The sequence below is a fragment of the Corvus kubaryi genome, unplaced genomic scaffold, assembly GCF_017639235.1.
Source record: "Corvus kubaryi isolate FWS band 111438036 unplaced genomic scaffold, C.kubaryi_AGA036_p1.0 74, whole genome shotgun sequence".
NCBI classification, from domain to species: domain Eukaryota; kingdom Metazoa; phylum Chordata; class Aves; order Passeriformes; family Corvidae; genus Corvus; species Corvus kubaryi.
In genome coordinates, this window is record NW_024582061.1 from 3,726,981 (window position 1) to 3,742,224 (window position 15,244).

The 15,244-nt window shown below is 43.0% G+C and overlaps 1 protein-coding gene across 1 annotated transcript in view; it reads left to right on the top strand.

The window, feature by feature from the left end:
- ANO2 (anoctamin 2) overlaps window positions 1-15,244 on the top strand; it is a 149,051-nt gene continuing 133,807 nt past the window's right edge. Inside the window, exons 1-3 of the mRNA XM_042050444.1 lie at window positions 1-161; window positions 4,798-4,976; window positions 7,778-8,191. Of these exons, the coding sequence (XP_041906378.1) occupies window positions 143-161; window positions 4,798-4,976; window positions 7,778-8,191 (612 nt within the window). The 5' untranslated portion in view covers window positions 1-142. The remainder of the gene's footprint in view (window positions 162-4,797; window positions 4,977-7,777; window positions 8,192-15,244) is intronic.

The window sequence follows — 15,244 nt, forward strand, 5'->3', positions numbered from 1 at the left end:
TTGCTTAAATCAGGATCAGGGCAGGATGGAAATAGCTGCTGGTGCTGTTCCCTCCTTAAGCCAGTGCAGAAGCAGATTGTGCACGGCATAGCCACATCCTATTTTAGCACTGACGCAACTTCCAGCCAAACCTCCAGGCAACATGGAAACACACATGCCCGGTAAGTTTGTTCTCTGCTTCATTCTTAATTGCTGCCTTTGAAGTGGGATAGACTAAAATGGGGTGGAGAACAGAGAAAGGAGTACTTTGGAAGGACTTCTCTGTCTCCTTTAAGACATTAAAAAAAAAAGAAAGAGAAATCTGCAGCCCAGGTTATGTACAGAGAGATAAAACATGCAGAGTTTATTTCTCCTGAAGCCTCAGGAGTGCAGCTGTGGGTCAATGTTGTGATCCATGTGGAAAAGACAACCACTAGGCAAATGCCTTGTGCTGGACTTCTGCTGTTTCCACCTGCATTTGCCTTATTGCAATGCAACTGTGGGGAGTGAGCAATATCGTTTTCCAGAAGGAAGTGTGCAGCCCTGAGATCTCAATTCCCATACACCAGGAACAAATGTGCTCAGTGCATAAAACCTTTGTGTTGGAGTCCCCAGTGCACAAGTTTAGAATAACTTGCACTGCTGATGCTGGGTCATTGTTCTTTTGCTGTCACGGTCAAAAGCTCTATGGTTGTTTCCATGTTAGCTCATTGTTTCTGGGGCTATATCTCTGCTGTGTACTTCAAACTTCTTATTTGAATAATAGAAGGATAGAATTTAACCATTAAATTTTAGATATCTGGTATATCTCTCTTTAGAATGGTTCAAGAACTATTTAGATGTTTAGTCCCCTGCTGCTTAGCTGTTTCTATTAAAATCTGTCCCGTAACTAGGCTCAGAATTGGATGATTCTCTTTAGAAAGAGCATTTCTTCTCTAATCATATTCTGGAGGTGGGAAAGCAAAGGGAATCAGTGTTATGTGTGGCCAGATATAAAGGAATACAACTGAGATACTGAGTCCTACCCAAGAGATTCTCCAGCTGGGTGTCCTGGAGGCTCAGGACATTTCAAACTGAGTGTTGGAATGGGGTTCAGACAGGCAGATGCACCTGGGCTGTCCAAGGCATTAGTCAGGATTTGTGGTTTTGCCCTTTCCACCTGCAGTCTGAGAGGTACTGTATGAGCCCTGAACACACGGTGTGCAAATTAGATAGCATTAGAGACAACCCAAACAGCCTTGCCTGTCTTTAACTCCTGTGATTCTTAACAGGCCCTAAAATGGTGCTTTTGAAGACACAGGGGAGGAAATCACGCTTTGCTGTAGTTGTGTTGAGTTTGGTGGAGATGTGCATAAGAAGTAGTGTTGGCTGAGCTTCCTCTACACAGTTCAACTGTGTCTGTAACTTTACAGACCTCCCCTCCTCTTGGGTTTCGAGGTTTTTTGTTTGGTTTGGTTTTTTCATTCTACTCTACATGCAAAAATTACAGAAAGCACCCGATTTTCCTGACATGAGCGTATACCAGGACTAACAAACAGTGAAGGATCTGACATAGAAAAAGAGCACTAGAAGGGCTCAAAAAAGACAGATCAGCAGTAGACATTGAATCTAGTGCAGTGACATTAAATCTTGCACACTTTGGTCCACTATAGAAATAATTTAATGTAAGGGACTGGATGGGAGAGCACAGAAATAGCAGGATTTGGTGAGCTGTGTGATAGTTTGGAGTTCACAGCAGAGATACAGCCCCCTGTATTGAAATCAGCAACTCTAGATGTGAATATTCAGAGCTGAGAAGTCATTATTTACTGAGGACCTAAAGAGCACATGTATAACCATGCTACACCTTTTGATATATATATAGGTCCTTTGAAAAAGATATGTTTGAGTAAAGCTACAAGGAAACAGGAAATTCAAGTAGGTTTTCTTTCATCCCAACTTGGGGGGTAGAGTTTGCCAAACAATGCTTCTAAATCGCAGATGTTTTGAACAGCCTCGCAGAGGAGCATCCTTCTAACCGTGGTGTCTTTCAGAAATGTAGAGCCTTTCTGGCACTTAACTGGAAAGAGAGGAAGATAAATGAAAGCAGTTTGCTGTCTGTGCCCTGGGAGGCCAAACCACTTGCATCGTATTCTGCAAGTAGCTGTGATGTGATAATCTGATCATCTGGACCACTCAGCTCAGTTAATTGGCTGTTGCTTGGGATTTAATACAGAGCTCCTAATTAGGCAGACTCCTTTAACGCCTCTTTCACAAGCAGTGTGGTCCTTTAATACGTCCTCTCAGTTCTTCCACTTTTGGCAGTCTGTGCGACTTCTTCATGGTGGCACATTAGACAAAGGCCTGGCAACACAAACAGTGAGGTCGATTGCTGCACGTGTGGCCAGCCCTTAAGTTTGCAAAAAGCTGAGGCAAAGGAGTGCAGAGAGGCTGAGTGAGCAGGTGGTGACTGGCTGTGAATTGGCACTGGAACTGGAGCTGGTCACTGATCTCGGTGCTGGAGCTATCTTGTCCTTGGAAGCCGTTTGCAACTTAATGAAGTTTGACTGGAGGGATGGCTCCCCAGCTTTTTTTGTAGAATGAGTGTAGTTCTTGAACGTTTGCTTTCCGAGTTGAATTCAAGATTCACTGTACTGCTGTTCTCTGGGGATACATATATATGTATGTACATATACACCAAAGCTATGCATGTGTGCATGTATAACAATTTAATATATGTTCACATACACACACACACACACACACACACACAGACAGCTTGTTTCTATTGATACTAATTCCTCCAGAATATTTACAGAATGAGAACATGTAAGGCCAGATGTCATAAAGGCTTACAGGGTGGAATGAGGTCAGGCTGCATCTGAAGCTGAAGCCCCTGAGGCACTGCTGTACCGCAGGCAAGAACTGTCAAATTTGGAATGCACTCAAAACAAAACATTTTGGTTCAATTGGTCTAATTCGGGAAGATGTAAAGCTTTTGGGAGAACAGGAGTCTTCCAAATACAGATATGGCAATTGCATTTCCATCAAAAAACTTATTCTGACTGGGAGTCCCTGACTGCCTCACCAGTTTACCAGTGTTAATCTCAGGTTCGTGACACAGTTTCTGGAGGTTGGGAAGCATAATGGAAATGAAATCATGCTATTATAAATGAACTGCAGCTTTTTTCCTCGGCCTAGTTAAAAGGACTGGAAAGAAAAGAGGTCTTTAATTGACTGTGTAAAGGTCTTGTGAGATATCCCAGACTCAGTCTGAAAATACTGGAGAAACATTGTGTGTGGCCTTTGGGAATGAAACCTTCACTTATTAGTTATTTTCCTTGGAGTTTCCCTTGTGGCATCATTATGTGCTTCATTACAGTAAACCAAGCATGAGTCTGCTTGGGAGATCTGACAGGGAAGACTGGTGAGTCAATCTGCTGGACTGTTCAAGTGCTGCTGGACCCTAATCTGTAACTGATAGGAAACATAAGAATAATCATAACATTTAGGGGTCAGCCCCCCTCCTCCAAGCATTTCCTTCTTTAACATTCCACTGTCTGCCCTCTCAGAACGTGGTGGTTGGGAAGCAGTTTCAGTCTGAGTACAGGGGGTAGAAGAGGCTCAGCTAAATGAGTGGGGTATACAGCTTCCAGACTTTCGCAGTACACAGTGGATGTGGTGTCTGCCTGGATAGATGGGAGCTATTTCTTCTTCTTGGAGAAAAGTCCTGACTGGACAGAGGCAGTGGTGCTTTGTCTCTGTAGTGGTGATGGTGCTGACCATGTGGGCAGATGCGTACAGAATGTCTTCTCCTGGGTATAAAACACTAATGCTGGAAGAAGGACCAAGACATAGTTTTCCCTCACAGTAAGAGCTTCTCCAAGAGAATGAGAGTATGGATCAGTCAACCCCGTTTCAGCTGTGGCACCACTAGAGGGGGAAAGAGTATGAAACATTTGTATGCAAAATAGTTTCTGTACCCATTGGTTTTTATCAGCATTTTTCACTGTGCTACTGCCTGTATGGAGTTGACCTGTTGGAGCCAGGCCAGAGGAGGCCTCCAAGAGGATCAGAGGGATGGAGCAGCTCTGCTATAAGGCTGAGAAAATTGGGATTGTTCAGCCTGGGAAAGAGAAGGCTTTTGGGCCTCATTGTGGCCTTCCAGTACCTGAAGGGAGCCCACAGGAAAAATGGGAGAGAGACTCTTGACAAGGGCCTGGAGTGACAGGACAACGGGGAATGGCTTCACACTGACAGAGAGCAGGTTTAGATTGGATATGAGGAAGAAATTGTTCCCTGTGAGGGTGGTGAGGCTCTGGCACAGGTTGTCCAGAGAAGCTGTGGCTGCCCCATCCCTGGGAGTGTCCAAGGCCAGGTTGGATGGGGCTCTGAGCAAGCTGGTGTGGTGGATGGTGTCCCTGCCCATGGCAGGGGATAGAAATGAGATGATCTTTCAGATCTCTTCCAACCCAGGACATTTTGTGATTCTGTGATGATTTCCATCCCTCCAGACCCTCCATTATTCTGCACTGTGACCATGTCATTTGTCAAACAATGAGAAATGGGGAACATGTCTAGATATTCCAGACATTAGTCCCTGAGACCAGAACATGTAGGTATGAACTTAGATGTACTTCATGAGCATTTCACATGCATAAAGAGTTCTTCATGGAGAATGACCATGGTCCATAAGTTTGTACCTGTACCTGATACCACCAGATCTGTTCACATCACTAGAAATAAATGATACTTACTTACTGCAGTATTTCTCATTCTGTTAGGGAACCACCTGCACAAAAACTGCTTAATGTAATGAGACTTATCTCTCCTTCTCAGACTTTGCTCTACCCGCCTCACACCCAACCCTGAATGGACAGAAGACAGCAAAATCAGCAAGGGACTCTTTTTCAGCCTACAACAGCAAATACCTCACTGTTTCTCAGAACCGGTCTTCCTGGCACAGAAGCAGGACCAATGGAGCTCTTGAAGCATCAGTGGTGTCCTACAGAAGTTCTGTAAGTAGGGTTGCATGTTCATTGACCTACCTCAAGTGCCTTTGGGATGAGGAAGAGGCTTGAAGCAGGAGGAGAAAGCAGGGTGCACTCCTCCTGTGTGTTGGTTAAATCAGAACTGGGAGAAGCATCTTTATGAAGCAATTGATACCACAGCCTCTGTTGGTTCAGTTGTCTCTCTGTGTACAGCAAGAATTAATTTCTGCAGTAGTAATCTCACCAAACTTTTGTTAATTGTTTACTTTAGCCAAAATCCCTCAGAGTGGGAATGGAGGAGTTGCTATTACCCCTAGTGGCAGAAAAGGTCTGCAGGTTGATCACTAAATCGGGTGTGCTTGTGCCAACCCTGAGCCAGATGTGCCCAGGGGTTATTGGGGGCTGGATTGGATTGATTCCCAGTGGAAGTGTGGTGGGGCTATGGTGTTTGGAGGGGAGCTGTCATTAGAGGAGGCACCTTTTGGGATGTATTTGTAGTGATATATTTGCTATCAGACCACTAAAACAAAATCATCATGAAATGTTGATCCTACCTTCCCATTTTCTTATTCCTTGGTGTGATGGCTTCTTGTCTTGGAAGTATCAAGAAGCAGTGAAAGCAGGACCTAAACTGGTAGTTTAAATCACTGTTCCTGACTTTTACAGTGGCTGTGAGAGAGGAGGAAAGATCTTGATAGTACCTTCAGAGACATTTTTGAAATTGCAACTTTTTGTGTTCCTCCCTAAAAAAGTCTTCTTGTGCCAGAATGTCACGTGGTAAGGCAAGCAGTGCAAATTTAGGGGCAGGAAATGTCTTTAGTGAAATCTGTGGGAATTTTGGTTCGTTTTCTGTGAATTAGACATCCATAATTATGGGGATGGCACCTTGCTTCCAAGAGCGAGGAAAAGAGTCCACGGAGAGGGAGAGTCACTGTTGACTCTCCTCATCCCCTGTGTAACTCCAGCAACACCAAGTGTTGCTATGGTGCCCTCTCAGGTGGCTAGGATGTGGCAGGTGGCTCCACACAGTAACAAACAGGAAAACCTCCTCCGAGTGATTTTCACCTTCTCCAACCTCCTTGTTCCCTCTCCCGCTTCTTGTTCGTGCTTCTTGTTTCTGCCTACACCCTCCAGTAAGGGAGGAGAGGATGCTCAGGGCTCATCTTCTGTAGAGCCAGCTCATGCACTGCGTTGTGCCAGTGACCTGGTGGTGGTGGTGACATCATTCCTTCTGCGCTGTATAGCCTGAAAGTCCCTGGGAGGGACACTAGAAATCTGCCGCGGGTTTTTCCTCACTGGGGCAGAGATGGATCCAGGAGGTTTGCATGGACTGCCTGTGAGTACTACATGAAAATGTATCTAATTAGGAAATGGGAAATTGCAATAAAATGCTGTCTCACAAGCAGTTTTATATTCTGCCAGGATGTAGTGCTGAGTGTAATTTTGGGTGTGCCTAAAGGGACTGTATTTATGCTTTACTCATGAAGGGTGTGGTAAGTGTGGTGCGCAGAACAGATTATTTGGTGGTAATTTTGTGAAAGGATGAAGGATGTAGCATGCATGTAAACCCAATATTTATTTAGTGATATGATGACTGAAAGCTACTTTGTGGGAAACTAAGTGAAGCAAAACAATGAAAAACAAGAATCTGCAAGGTGTTGATGTATATAGTAATGTGCGCATTTATATGATGCCTTCAAAAGTTTGTGTTGTGTTAACAAACAAGATAACTGCCACACAGCGAGTGGTTAACTTTGCATTCAGCACTACCAACACATGTAAGGAAGGGGAGAAAAAGAGAGAAAGAAACCTGTGACTGGTACCTGTCAAGATTTTGCTTGTACAGTCACCTGTGGGAACCATAAATGTCTGGAATTAGGTTATGGGATGATTGCTTTGGATCAGGTTGACCCTTGCTTTTATCTTGTTTCCCCATCACTGGAGGGCTGGTGTCACTCGAGTGAATAACACTTTAGAGAGCTCTGTGAAGGGCTTTACACAGCAGCATTGTGCTGGAAATGGTGGCTGGAAACGGTTTGGAAAACTCACGGGCTGCCTTGGTGAGTGGGAAGTGCAAGTGAATGCCCCAGTGCCAGAGTTCCACATGGATGCTGCAGAATTCCTGTCCAGGCTGGGGAGTGATGGTGGGATTACTGTTGGAGCTGCATCCCAGAAGGGTTCTGAGAGGGAGATGATGAAGAAGGGCTGGTCTGAGGGGCTGACTGAGTGCAACATGGGTGGTTTGAAGGATTTTAGCCATGGATTCCTTTCAGTCATGCAGTCTTTTCATGATATGTTAAAATACAAGCTAGCACCGTTAACCATTCATGGGACGTATCTTTTCTAATCCCTGGTATTTCTCAAAGTGTTTTTGTCCAGCCCTGACCTTCTGGACCTTGAACTACATTGAAGATATTTCTCTTGTTCTGGCTAAGATCAATTTCTTCCCTTCTGACACAGTTTTTGCTTCCCTTCCCTGCCTGCTTTGCTCCACAGCACATGGCACATGGCCTGTAATGTGATCCTTATTCTCACTTCTCTGTCCACTTTCAAAATGTGAGTGTCTTCTCCCTTTGGTCTGTGCATGTGCAGAACAGGGCAACAGGGTTGGTGTGTGCCTCTGTACCTGCTGTTCCGTAGAGATCCCATGTGTTGGGATAAGGCCACTATCTTTAGTTTATGGTCAGAGAAGGAATGAAGTGAAACTGGTTTGCAAAATGAATGTTTGTAGGTCGTACCCGGATTCTTCATGGCTTCACGTGCCCGTGTGGAGATAGACTCCTCCCACCTATTTGGGCTTTTTTGAGACTCCTGTGTTTCTCTTGCAGGTTATCAACAACTACATGGATGGGACCCAGGGAGGGGCCAGGGACAAGGCCTCCCCGAGTGGCCTGCACTTCAGGGACAGCAAGAGGAAGGTCGACTATGTCTTGGCCTACCACTACCGCAGGCGCCTGGCCCAGCACGTGCCCATCGCGGCCTCCCCGGAGCCCACGCGTGGATCCGCCTCTGTGGGCCTGGTTTGGAACGGAAGCACCAGGGAGGGCCGTGCTGAGCCCCAGCAGCAGCAGCAGCAGCAGGACGATGGCCAGCATGCCCTGCGGGAGTGGCCGGGGCTGCCAGGCCTGGAGGTGGTGGAGCTCAGCCCGCTGGATGCCCTGGAAGAGGAGAGGCGGCTGCAGCGGGAGGAGTACGAATGCAACCTGCTGGAAGCGGGGCTGGAGATCGAGAAAGACCCTGAGGTAAGAGGGGGAGACTTGTGCGTCATACCCAATGGCATTGGGTGTCCTGATGGATAATGGCCACTTTGGATGCCCAAAATATGGTGTGAAGCTAAGAAGGTGGCCAGGGTGTGTTTGTGTGGCTTGGTCCTTTCTGTCTGAGAAAGACGTGGTTGTTATTGTTGTTTAATGTAGTGTTGAGTAACAATTTCAATCTTACTTTAGGTGAAAACATATTTATTTATCTAAATGTTTTATGGCATGCAGCAAACATGCTTTTCTTACCAAATAAAACCCCTTAAATATTGCTAAAATGAAGGAAGTATCTCTTAAGTAATTTGCTGGAATACCGCTAAGACATTTCATATTTCCTCGCAATACTTTTAGTGTGACTCTCAGCTTTCTTCTCAGCCATGTGTAAGTTTTGTGTCCTGTCTTCATTCCACCCACAGACTGAACAGCTCCTATGCTGTGACAGGAGAAGCTCCCAGCCTATGATGTTTTTATTCTCCCATGTGTGTGATGTTGGAATGATGCTATGCTCACATCAGCTGGGAGCTGTGGTTATTTCACTTGGCTGTTGCCAGTCACTCAGTCCAGCACAGGTCTTCCAAATCTGAACTGAACTCTGTGCTATCCCACTATGCCTCCTTGAAAGCCATGGATATTTGTATCCAGTGAAGGGAAGTCCCTGCTGGGTTCTGGTTTTAGGTGCTCTGTTCTTGACACCAAATTTGAGAGATTTAGAGCTTCTTTACATACGTGCTGAGAACTTACAGCTCATGTTGCTTCCAGTGCAACCGGTCAACACTTCCAAAACAGGGAGCAAGTCACAGATTGAATCTGAAGATTCGAGTCTGACTGGCTTGGCATAGTGTATGCATGTTAAATCACTAGCAGGGGTAGAAAGTAGAAAAGTTTTTTGACTCTTAACATTTTCCTTGCTTAATTTGCTGAGTTGCAGGTGGCTCTGGGTTGTATTTCACTGCACAGCCTGGCTGAGCCATCCTTGCACTGAGCAGAAAAAAGTGATCTCAGATCCTGATTCTTTTATGTTGCACATGGGGGTTATGGTTCAGTACATGTCCATCTTACTGCTATGATTTTTATAACCAAATTGCACAAAACCCAGGACAACAGCTGTTTTTGGAGACCCCTTTCAGTTCTGAATTTCATCAGAACCCGAAAGGTCTAGCAGGAGATTTGGATTTGATTATTTGACTCATTACTTACCCTAAGTCCAGCTGGATACAAATTCTCTTTTGGCCTCCTTCCAAGTGATGACACATGCTCTTAAATAATACACAGAGTGACAAATGATGTCATAAAGTGTTGATCAAAAAACCCCTTTTTGTCACAGTCTTCACTATGAAGAGGAAAAGGCTTTTTTGTAAATGAACTGGGAAGTTCAGAGGAAACTGTTGATCAGTTCTTTCATGGGAAAAACAAATTGATTTTGAAAATGACAAAAAAATGCTATTCCATCGCTTCTCTTACTGTGTATGTACAGAGTCACTCCTGTCCCCCATCCCTCCTCCCATCCTTCCCCAACAGATGAGCTGTCTAATCAAAAGGGGAAAGTGTTTTTCCTTCAAGAATTTCCTGGGAAACTGGAAGGGACTGGAAGGACTATGCATTATCCTTTTTTCTTCCCTACCCATGACCTGTGGCTTTTACTTCCTTTTCTTTTTCTCACCTCACTGATTTTTTCTTCTGTTAGTTAACTCCTGTTGGAACATGCTGAAGGTTCTGCATGTTTTCTTGCTGTGAATTGTGTAGAAAATGCTGGTTAGGCACATGTGAAAGGCACAGCTGTCCTTACATATGGATTAAAATTGTGTGTTGAGTTGATATGAGAACAACTTCTGCTTTTAGTCCTGGGAAAAAAATGTGTCTATAAATTTATTAAACTGAGAACAGCCTTAAAGCAGCATTTGTATTTTTGTACAGCACAGTGGACTTTCAACTACTACATTTCCAGTGGATTATGCTGAACTGAATGTTTGCTAGGTGGAGGTTTTTTGTTTGTTGTTGTTCGTTTCAGTGCTAATATAAGAAATGGACTTTTTTCATATAATGCTATTGGAAGTTGAGATATATTCTCTAATATATACTCTGGACCAGGTTTAAAGGTAAGTCTGGTCTGGCTGAAAAGGTAAATGTTAGAGGGATTCCAGTTTTGGACCCTTGGTTTAGAGCAGGCTGTGGTTTCTCTGCGTTACGTCATCTTCATATGGTTTTGCAAGAAAATCCACTAATTTAAGAATGATACAATGTCCTGGATCAAAGAATCATGGAATGGTTTGGATCTACCAACCTCACAGGCCATGGGAGTTCTTCTAGAAGCAGCTTTTGTAGGCTGAAACCTTTTAGACGTCAGGAAGTTCATCTTTAGGAACACAGGATAGAATTACAACAATTTTAAACATCTTTGTTTCTGCAGCTTTTTTTGGAAAAGTGTGAATTTCCATGATGTTAATATGTTTGTTAACACATGGTGTTATTATGACTGTTAAATTCTTGATAACGATGGATAAACACCTTTCTCACTTGTATTGTCAATTCATTGTGTAAAAGAAGAGAGACAAAAAAAAAAAAAGATTATGTGGAATTTGTATGTGGAGAGAGGCATATTGTTCCTTTTGAATTCATGGAAAATAGGCAAGACTATGGACTGTCTCCATAACCTCCCAGTTATTGTTTGTGAATTAAGGAATTTCTGACTACATTTTCAACTGCCTAATAACTTTCTATCATTTGTTATTGCTGTCCTCCAGAGAAACTTTCATTTCTCTTAATACATCCTTCCTGTTTTGTTTTGTTGTTTGTTTTCCTTTATTTAAACAAAGGTGATATTTTGCATGTCCAAGACAGACTGCACAATGATAGTCTTGGGTATGAAGTTGCCCAGGAAGGGCAATAAATACCATGGGCATTGCAGTTCTTGCTTGTTGTTTTTTTGGTTGTTTTTTTGGTTTTTATTTTTTAAATTTTCCTTTTCCTCTTTTCCTTTGTTGTTGTTTTATTCTTCTTTGTTTTGTTTTTTGTTTGTTTGCTTGTTATTTGTTTCTGGGGAAACTGATAGTTGTGTTTCACCTAATCTGAAACCAGTAGTTCCCTTGAATTTGAATTTTGCTGTTGCTTTAATGACTCCAAATGCAACACACACCATATTCAATTAGTATTACCTATGGCAAGGCATAATAGGTATGGAATAAGAAGACACTGGAGATGTGCTTTGGCATTCTGACAAAGCTGGATCATTTTCGAGCACATTGGAAGTGAATTGTACTTTGCTAAATAGCAGTTGGGAGAGGAAATATTATTTCAAGGGGAAGATGATGACAATCCTAAAACAAAGTGTAAGTTACCCTCCAAGAAGCTCATCTAACCTCAATTTTTGAGCTAGTATTGTTTCAAAAACGTCTCACTAAACCCCTTGATTGCATTACACTTGAGGGGAAGGAAGTCCTTAAGGTCCTCAGTGTTGATAATAATATTACTGACGCTGGAGGTTGTGACTGGATTTTTCTGCTTGATATTCCAAGGCATGTTTTTGCATTTTTGTGGAAAAAACCCCATATAAACTTAAAAACCCAACCAGCCAAAGAAACCTCCCAACAACGCCTCCAACCTGAGCCAAACAAAAGCTTGTAGTGCTGCAGGAGATTTTATTTATGGGGTTAAAATGCACTGTGTTGTTGCACTAAGGTGCTCCCTATTTGTCAGTCTCCTGTCAGCTGTTAAGGACAAAAAGTAGCCAAAATTATATAATGGATATTGCTTAATTTAGTAGTAATTAAAAGCCTGAAAAAAGAAAAAAAGAAGTCTTTTCCCAAAATCTATCAATGTGCTCTGTGGATAATCCCAGGAAAACATCTCATGCCCTTAGTACATGAGAGACACCTTGCAGGCACTCAGTGTGGACGTTGTAGTTGCCTCAAAGTATTCATTCATCCAAAGTGCAGAGGAAGGCTTAATAGCAGCTAACATTAAAAGGATATGGAAATTTAATATGAGTCCCAGACCTTTATCCCTATTAATGAATGCCTCCTGAAGCCAACGAGAATGCAGAGTAATGTAGCATTGGAAGCAGACTGGGGTCTTTTGTGCTCTAGGTCTTTGGACTTTGTATTTCAGTCTCTCAGCACTCAGAACAAGGCAATGCTTCTTTGGGGAGCCAATTATATAAATATTTGATGCATATTTTTCAGCGACTCTGGTTACAGAAGCATTAATTAGCTAAAACATGTTCTGCTCCTGTATGTTACTTATATGGGGCTGAAATGTAATACACAGCTCTTATAAAATTAAAGTTGAACAGGCAAGGCAAGGTTTTCAGTGGTAGTGAAGTGAATGTGATGAAAATATTGGCAAGTTGATTAACTATTTAAGAGGAAATCATGTCTCCATTTTAGACAGGATTTTGAAGTAGCCCCATGGGATTTAGGTGTGATTAAATCAGCATTAACATAATGATCCAAAATAAAAAGTGGCTAAGTAGAATGGCTGTGATGTCAAAGCTCAAAATCCATACTATGAATCCTGTTTTTTAATGATTGTGTTGTGACTTGAATAGATGAATGGGCAGATAGACTCTGTGTTTTTAATTACTGAGGTACCTTAGTCAAAATGGCTTCCAAAAGATGCAGAGAAAATTGAAAAGATGTACAAAAATCAAAGATATAGGTATATTTTGTCAATAACCTTTTTAAAGCTCTTGGGCAAACCATGGTAAATGTCATCAATTGTATGAAGATTGGGAAATGGGTTCATCCATATCTTGAATTTTAGATGGAGGTAGAATAGGGCTGTACATTCTGGTGATATTTACAGTGGGATTTGGGCCAGAGGCACCCTAATTTTACATATATTTTTACATAATGCTGTTTCTAGCAGACTTGCCTGGTAGAAATGGCCAATAATGCCTCCTAAATTTGTATTTCCGTTTCTTTGTGTCCTGTGCTGAGTTCTGTCATCTGCTGGGAGAACTACTTCAATTCTTACAAACTGCTTGGCAGATGAGAAGCCCACAAGGAATGGCTTGTACATCTCTGCTGGGGCATGGCAGGGGGAGAACTGGACACTTGCAGGATGGGTATGCACAGTAACAAAATCTGCTGCTTGGTTTGTTCACAGATGATTCCCTGAAAACATATTTTAATTATCAGTGCTCTTGTTTGCAGCAGAAGTTTTAATGTGCAAATTAAATCTCTGGGGAGGGTTTGAAAGGTGACACATGAAACCCTGAGGGATGTGACGCTGCCACAGTGCCTGCAGAGGAGGCTTGGAGGCTGAACAGTGATAATTTCTCTAAGGCATGTAGGCCAGTGCAGCTTGAATAGCAGTTTCATGAAAACAAAGTAGTAAAATATGGATAGTTTGGGGAATTTGGCCCTGGGATTTGTTGCTTTTCTGAGCTGTTAAATGACAGAGGCCACGCTGCTGTTATTGGGGTGAGGTGCTGTGTGAGGGCTGCCCCAACTGCAATACCTGCTGCCTGATGCACCTTGACTTTTTCTTTGTTGCAGTAAAAAAAAAATCCTGAATTTCAGAGTTTCTTTTCCAGGGGAAATGAGACTTTCTTTGCTTTCTTGTCCCCAAACCACCATCTACTTTCTCTCTAGCAGCAAACAGCCCTGCAGGTATCTCTGGTGCCAAAGTGCGCACTACTGAATTTCTGCTGGTTAGGTAATTGTTCTACAGTTTCACGGTTCTTTAGAGGCATTGCTGGTTAGCCATGATTTCACACCTCATGGAAATTCCTTTGCCTAAACCAAAGCCACTGAGAATTCTGCTTGGGAGCAGATGTAACGTTGTAGGTAAGTGCTCCCTGTTTTCAATATGTTACTTTTATACATATAAACATTAATTTATGTATGGGTTTTGTGATGTAGATATAAAGGATCTAAGACAGTGCCTCTCCTCTCCTCTCCTCTCCTCTCCTCTCCTCTCCTCTCCTCTCCTCTCCTCTCCTTTTTTGGCCTGCAATAAAACAAATTAAAAGGCATTCCATAAAGTGTCATTCTGTCTTCTCAGATTCAGGAATGGATTCCAGCAGGGAAAAGGCTGGGGGGTATCTGATGGTGGAAATTAGTCCTTGAAGGATAGGACTGTTTTATGGGAAAAAACCACAACTGTTTGTGTGTGTGGGGAGTGAGGGGGTGGAATTTGCTATCTTTTGGCAGATCCAGGGAAAGGCAATGTAAATAATGACTCAGGGTTGTGGGATTCTTGTACGTTTTGAACTCTTCTTGCTTTACTGATTACTCTAATGGCTGTGTGTGTCATTCTGCCCAAATCTGAGTTACTATAATGTCGTGTTGATCAGGACATTATGCTTAGACAGGCAAACAGTATTCAGCAGGAAGTGAGACACTGCAGGGAAGGAATGATCCCATCCCAGGTGCACAAGACATTTTACATTGTGTACACTTTCAAATGTTACATTGTACTTGAGAGGGAGGCGTTTTGGAGTGAAAACTGGATTCGAGATTTTAAACATGAACGGTGGAGGGGTCTTTTCAAGGAAAAACAAAGTAATTTCCCCTTAGAAATCAGAACACCCTCTTCAGCTCAAACCGTTTCTTAAATCCTTTGCAGATCTAAGTTCTAGGTAGGGACAGAGTTCCAACAACTCAGTGCTAGTTCCTGTGGATGAGCACAGATTTAGTGGGGGGAAGCTGACATAGAGGGAAAGATGCATTAGCTGTCCCACACCCTTACATCCTGAAAAAAAAGGGAACCGTGATGTACAAGCCTCAAGTTGTAATCAGTTTGTGTTCAAATGTCTTTCCTGGTCATTGCAAGGTCTATTAAGTCATAGGACAAGGCAAATCAGTCAGAACTGTATCACAGAGTTGCTTCTGTCATTCCAGTGGCTCCAGGTCAGCAATTACTTTGTCCTGAATAGAACAACAAGGAAAAACATAATTTAGCAGAGTGGCATTGGGCTGCACGGTTCTCATTAGCATTAATGAGAGTTGGGTGGCTAAATCCTCATGCACAGCACGGAAAATTTGCCCTTCTGGGTGGGTTTTCTCCTTGGTACACACTGCTGATAAATGTGTGCCC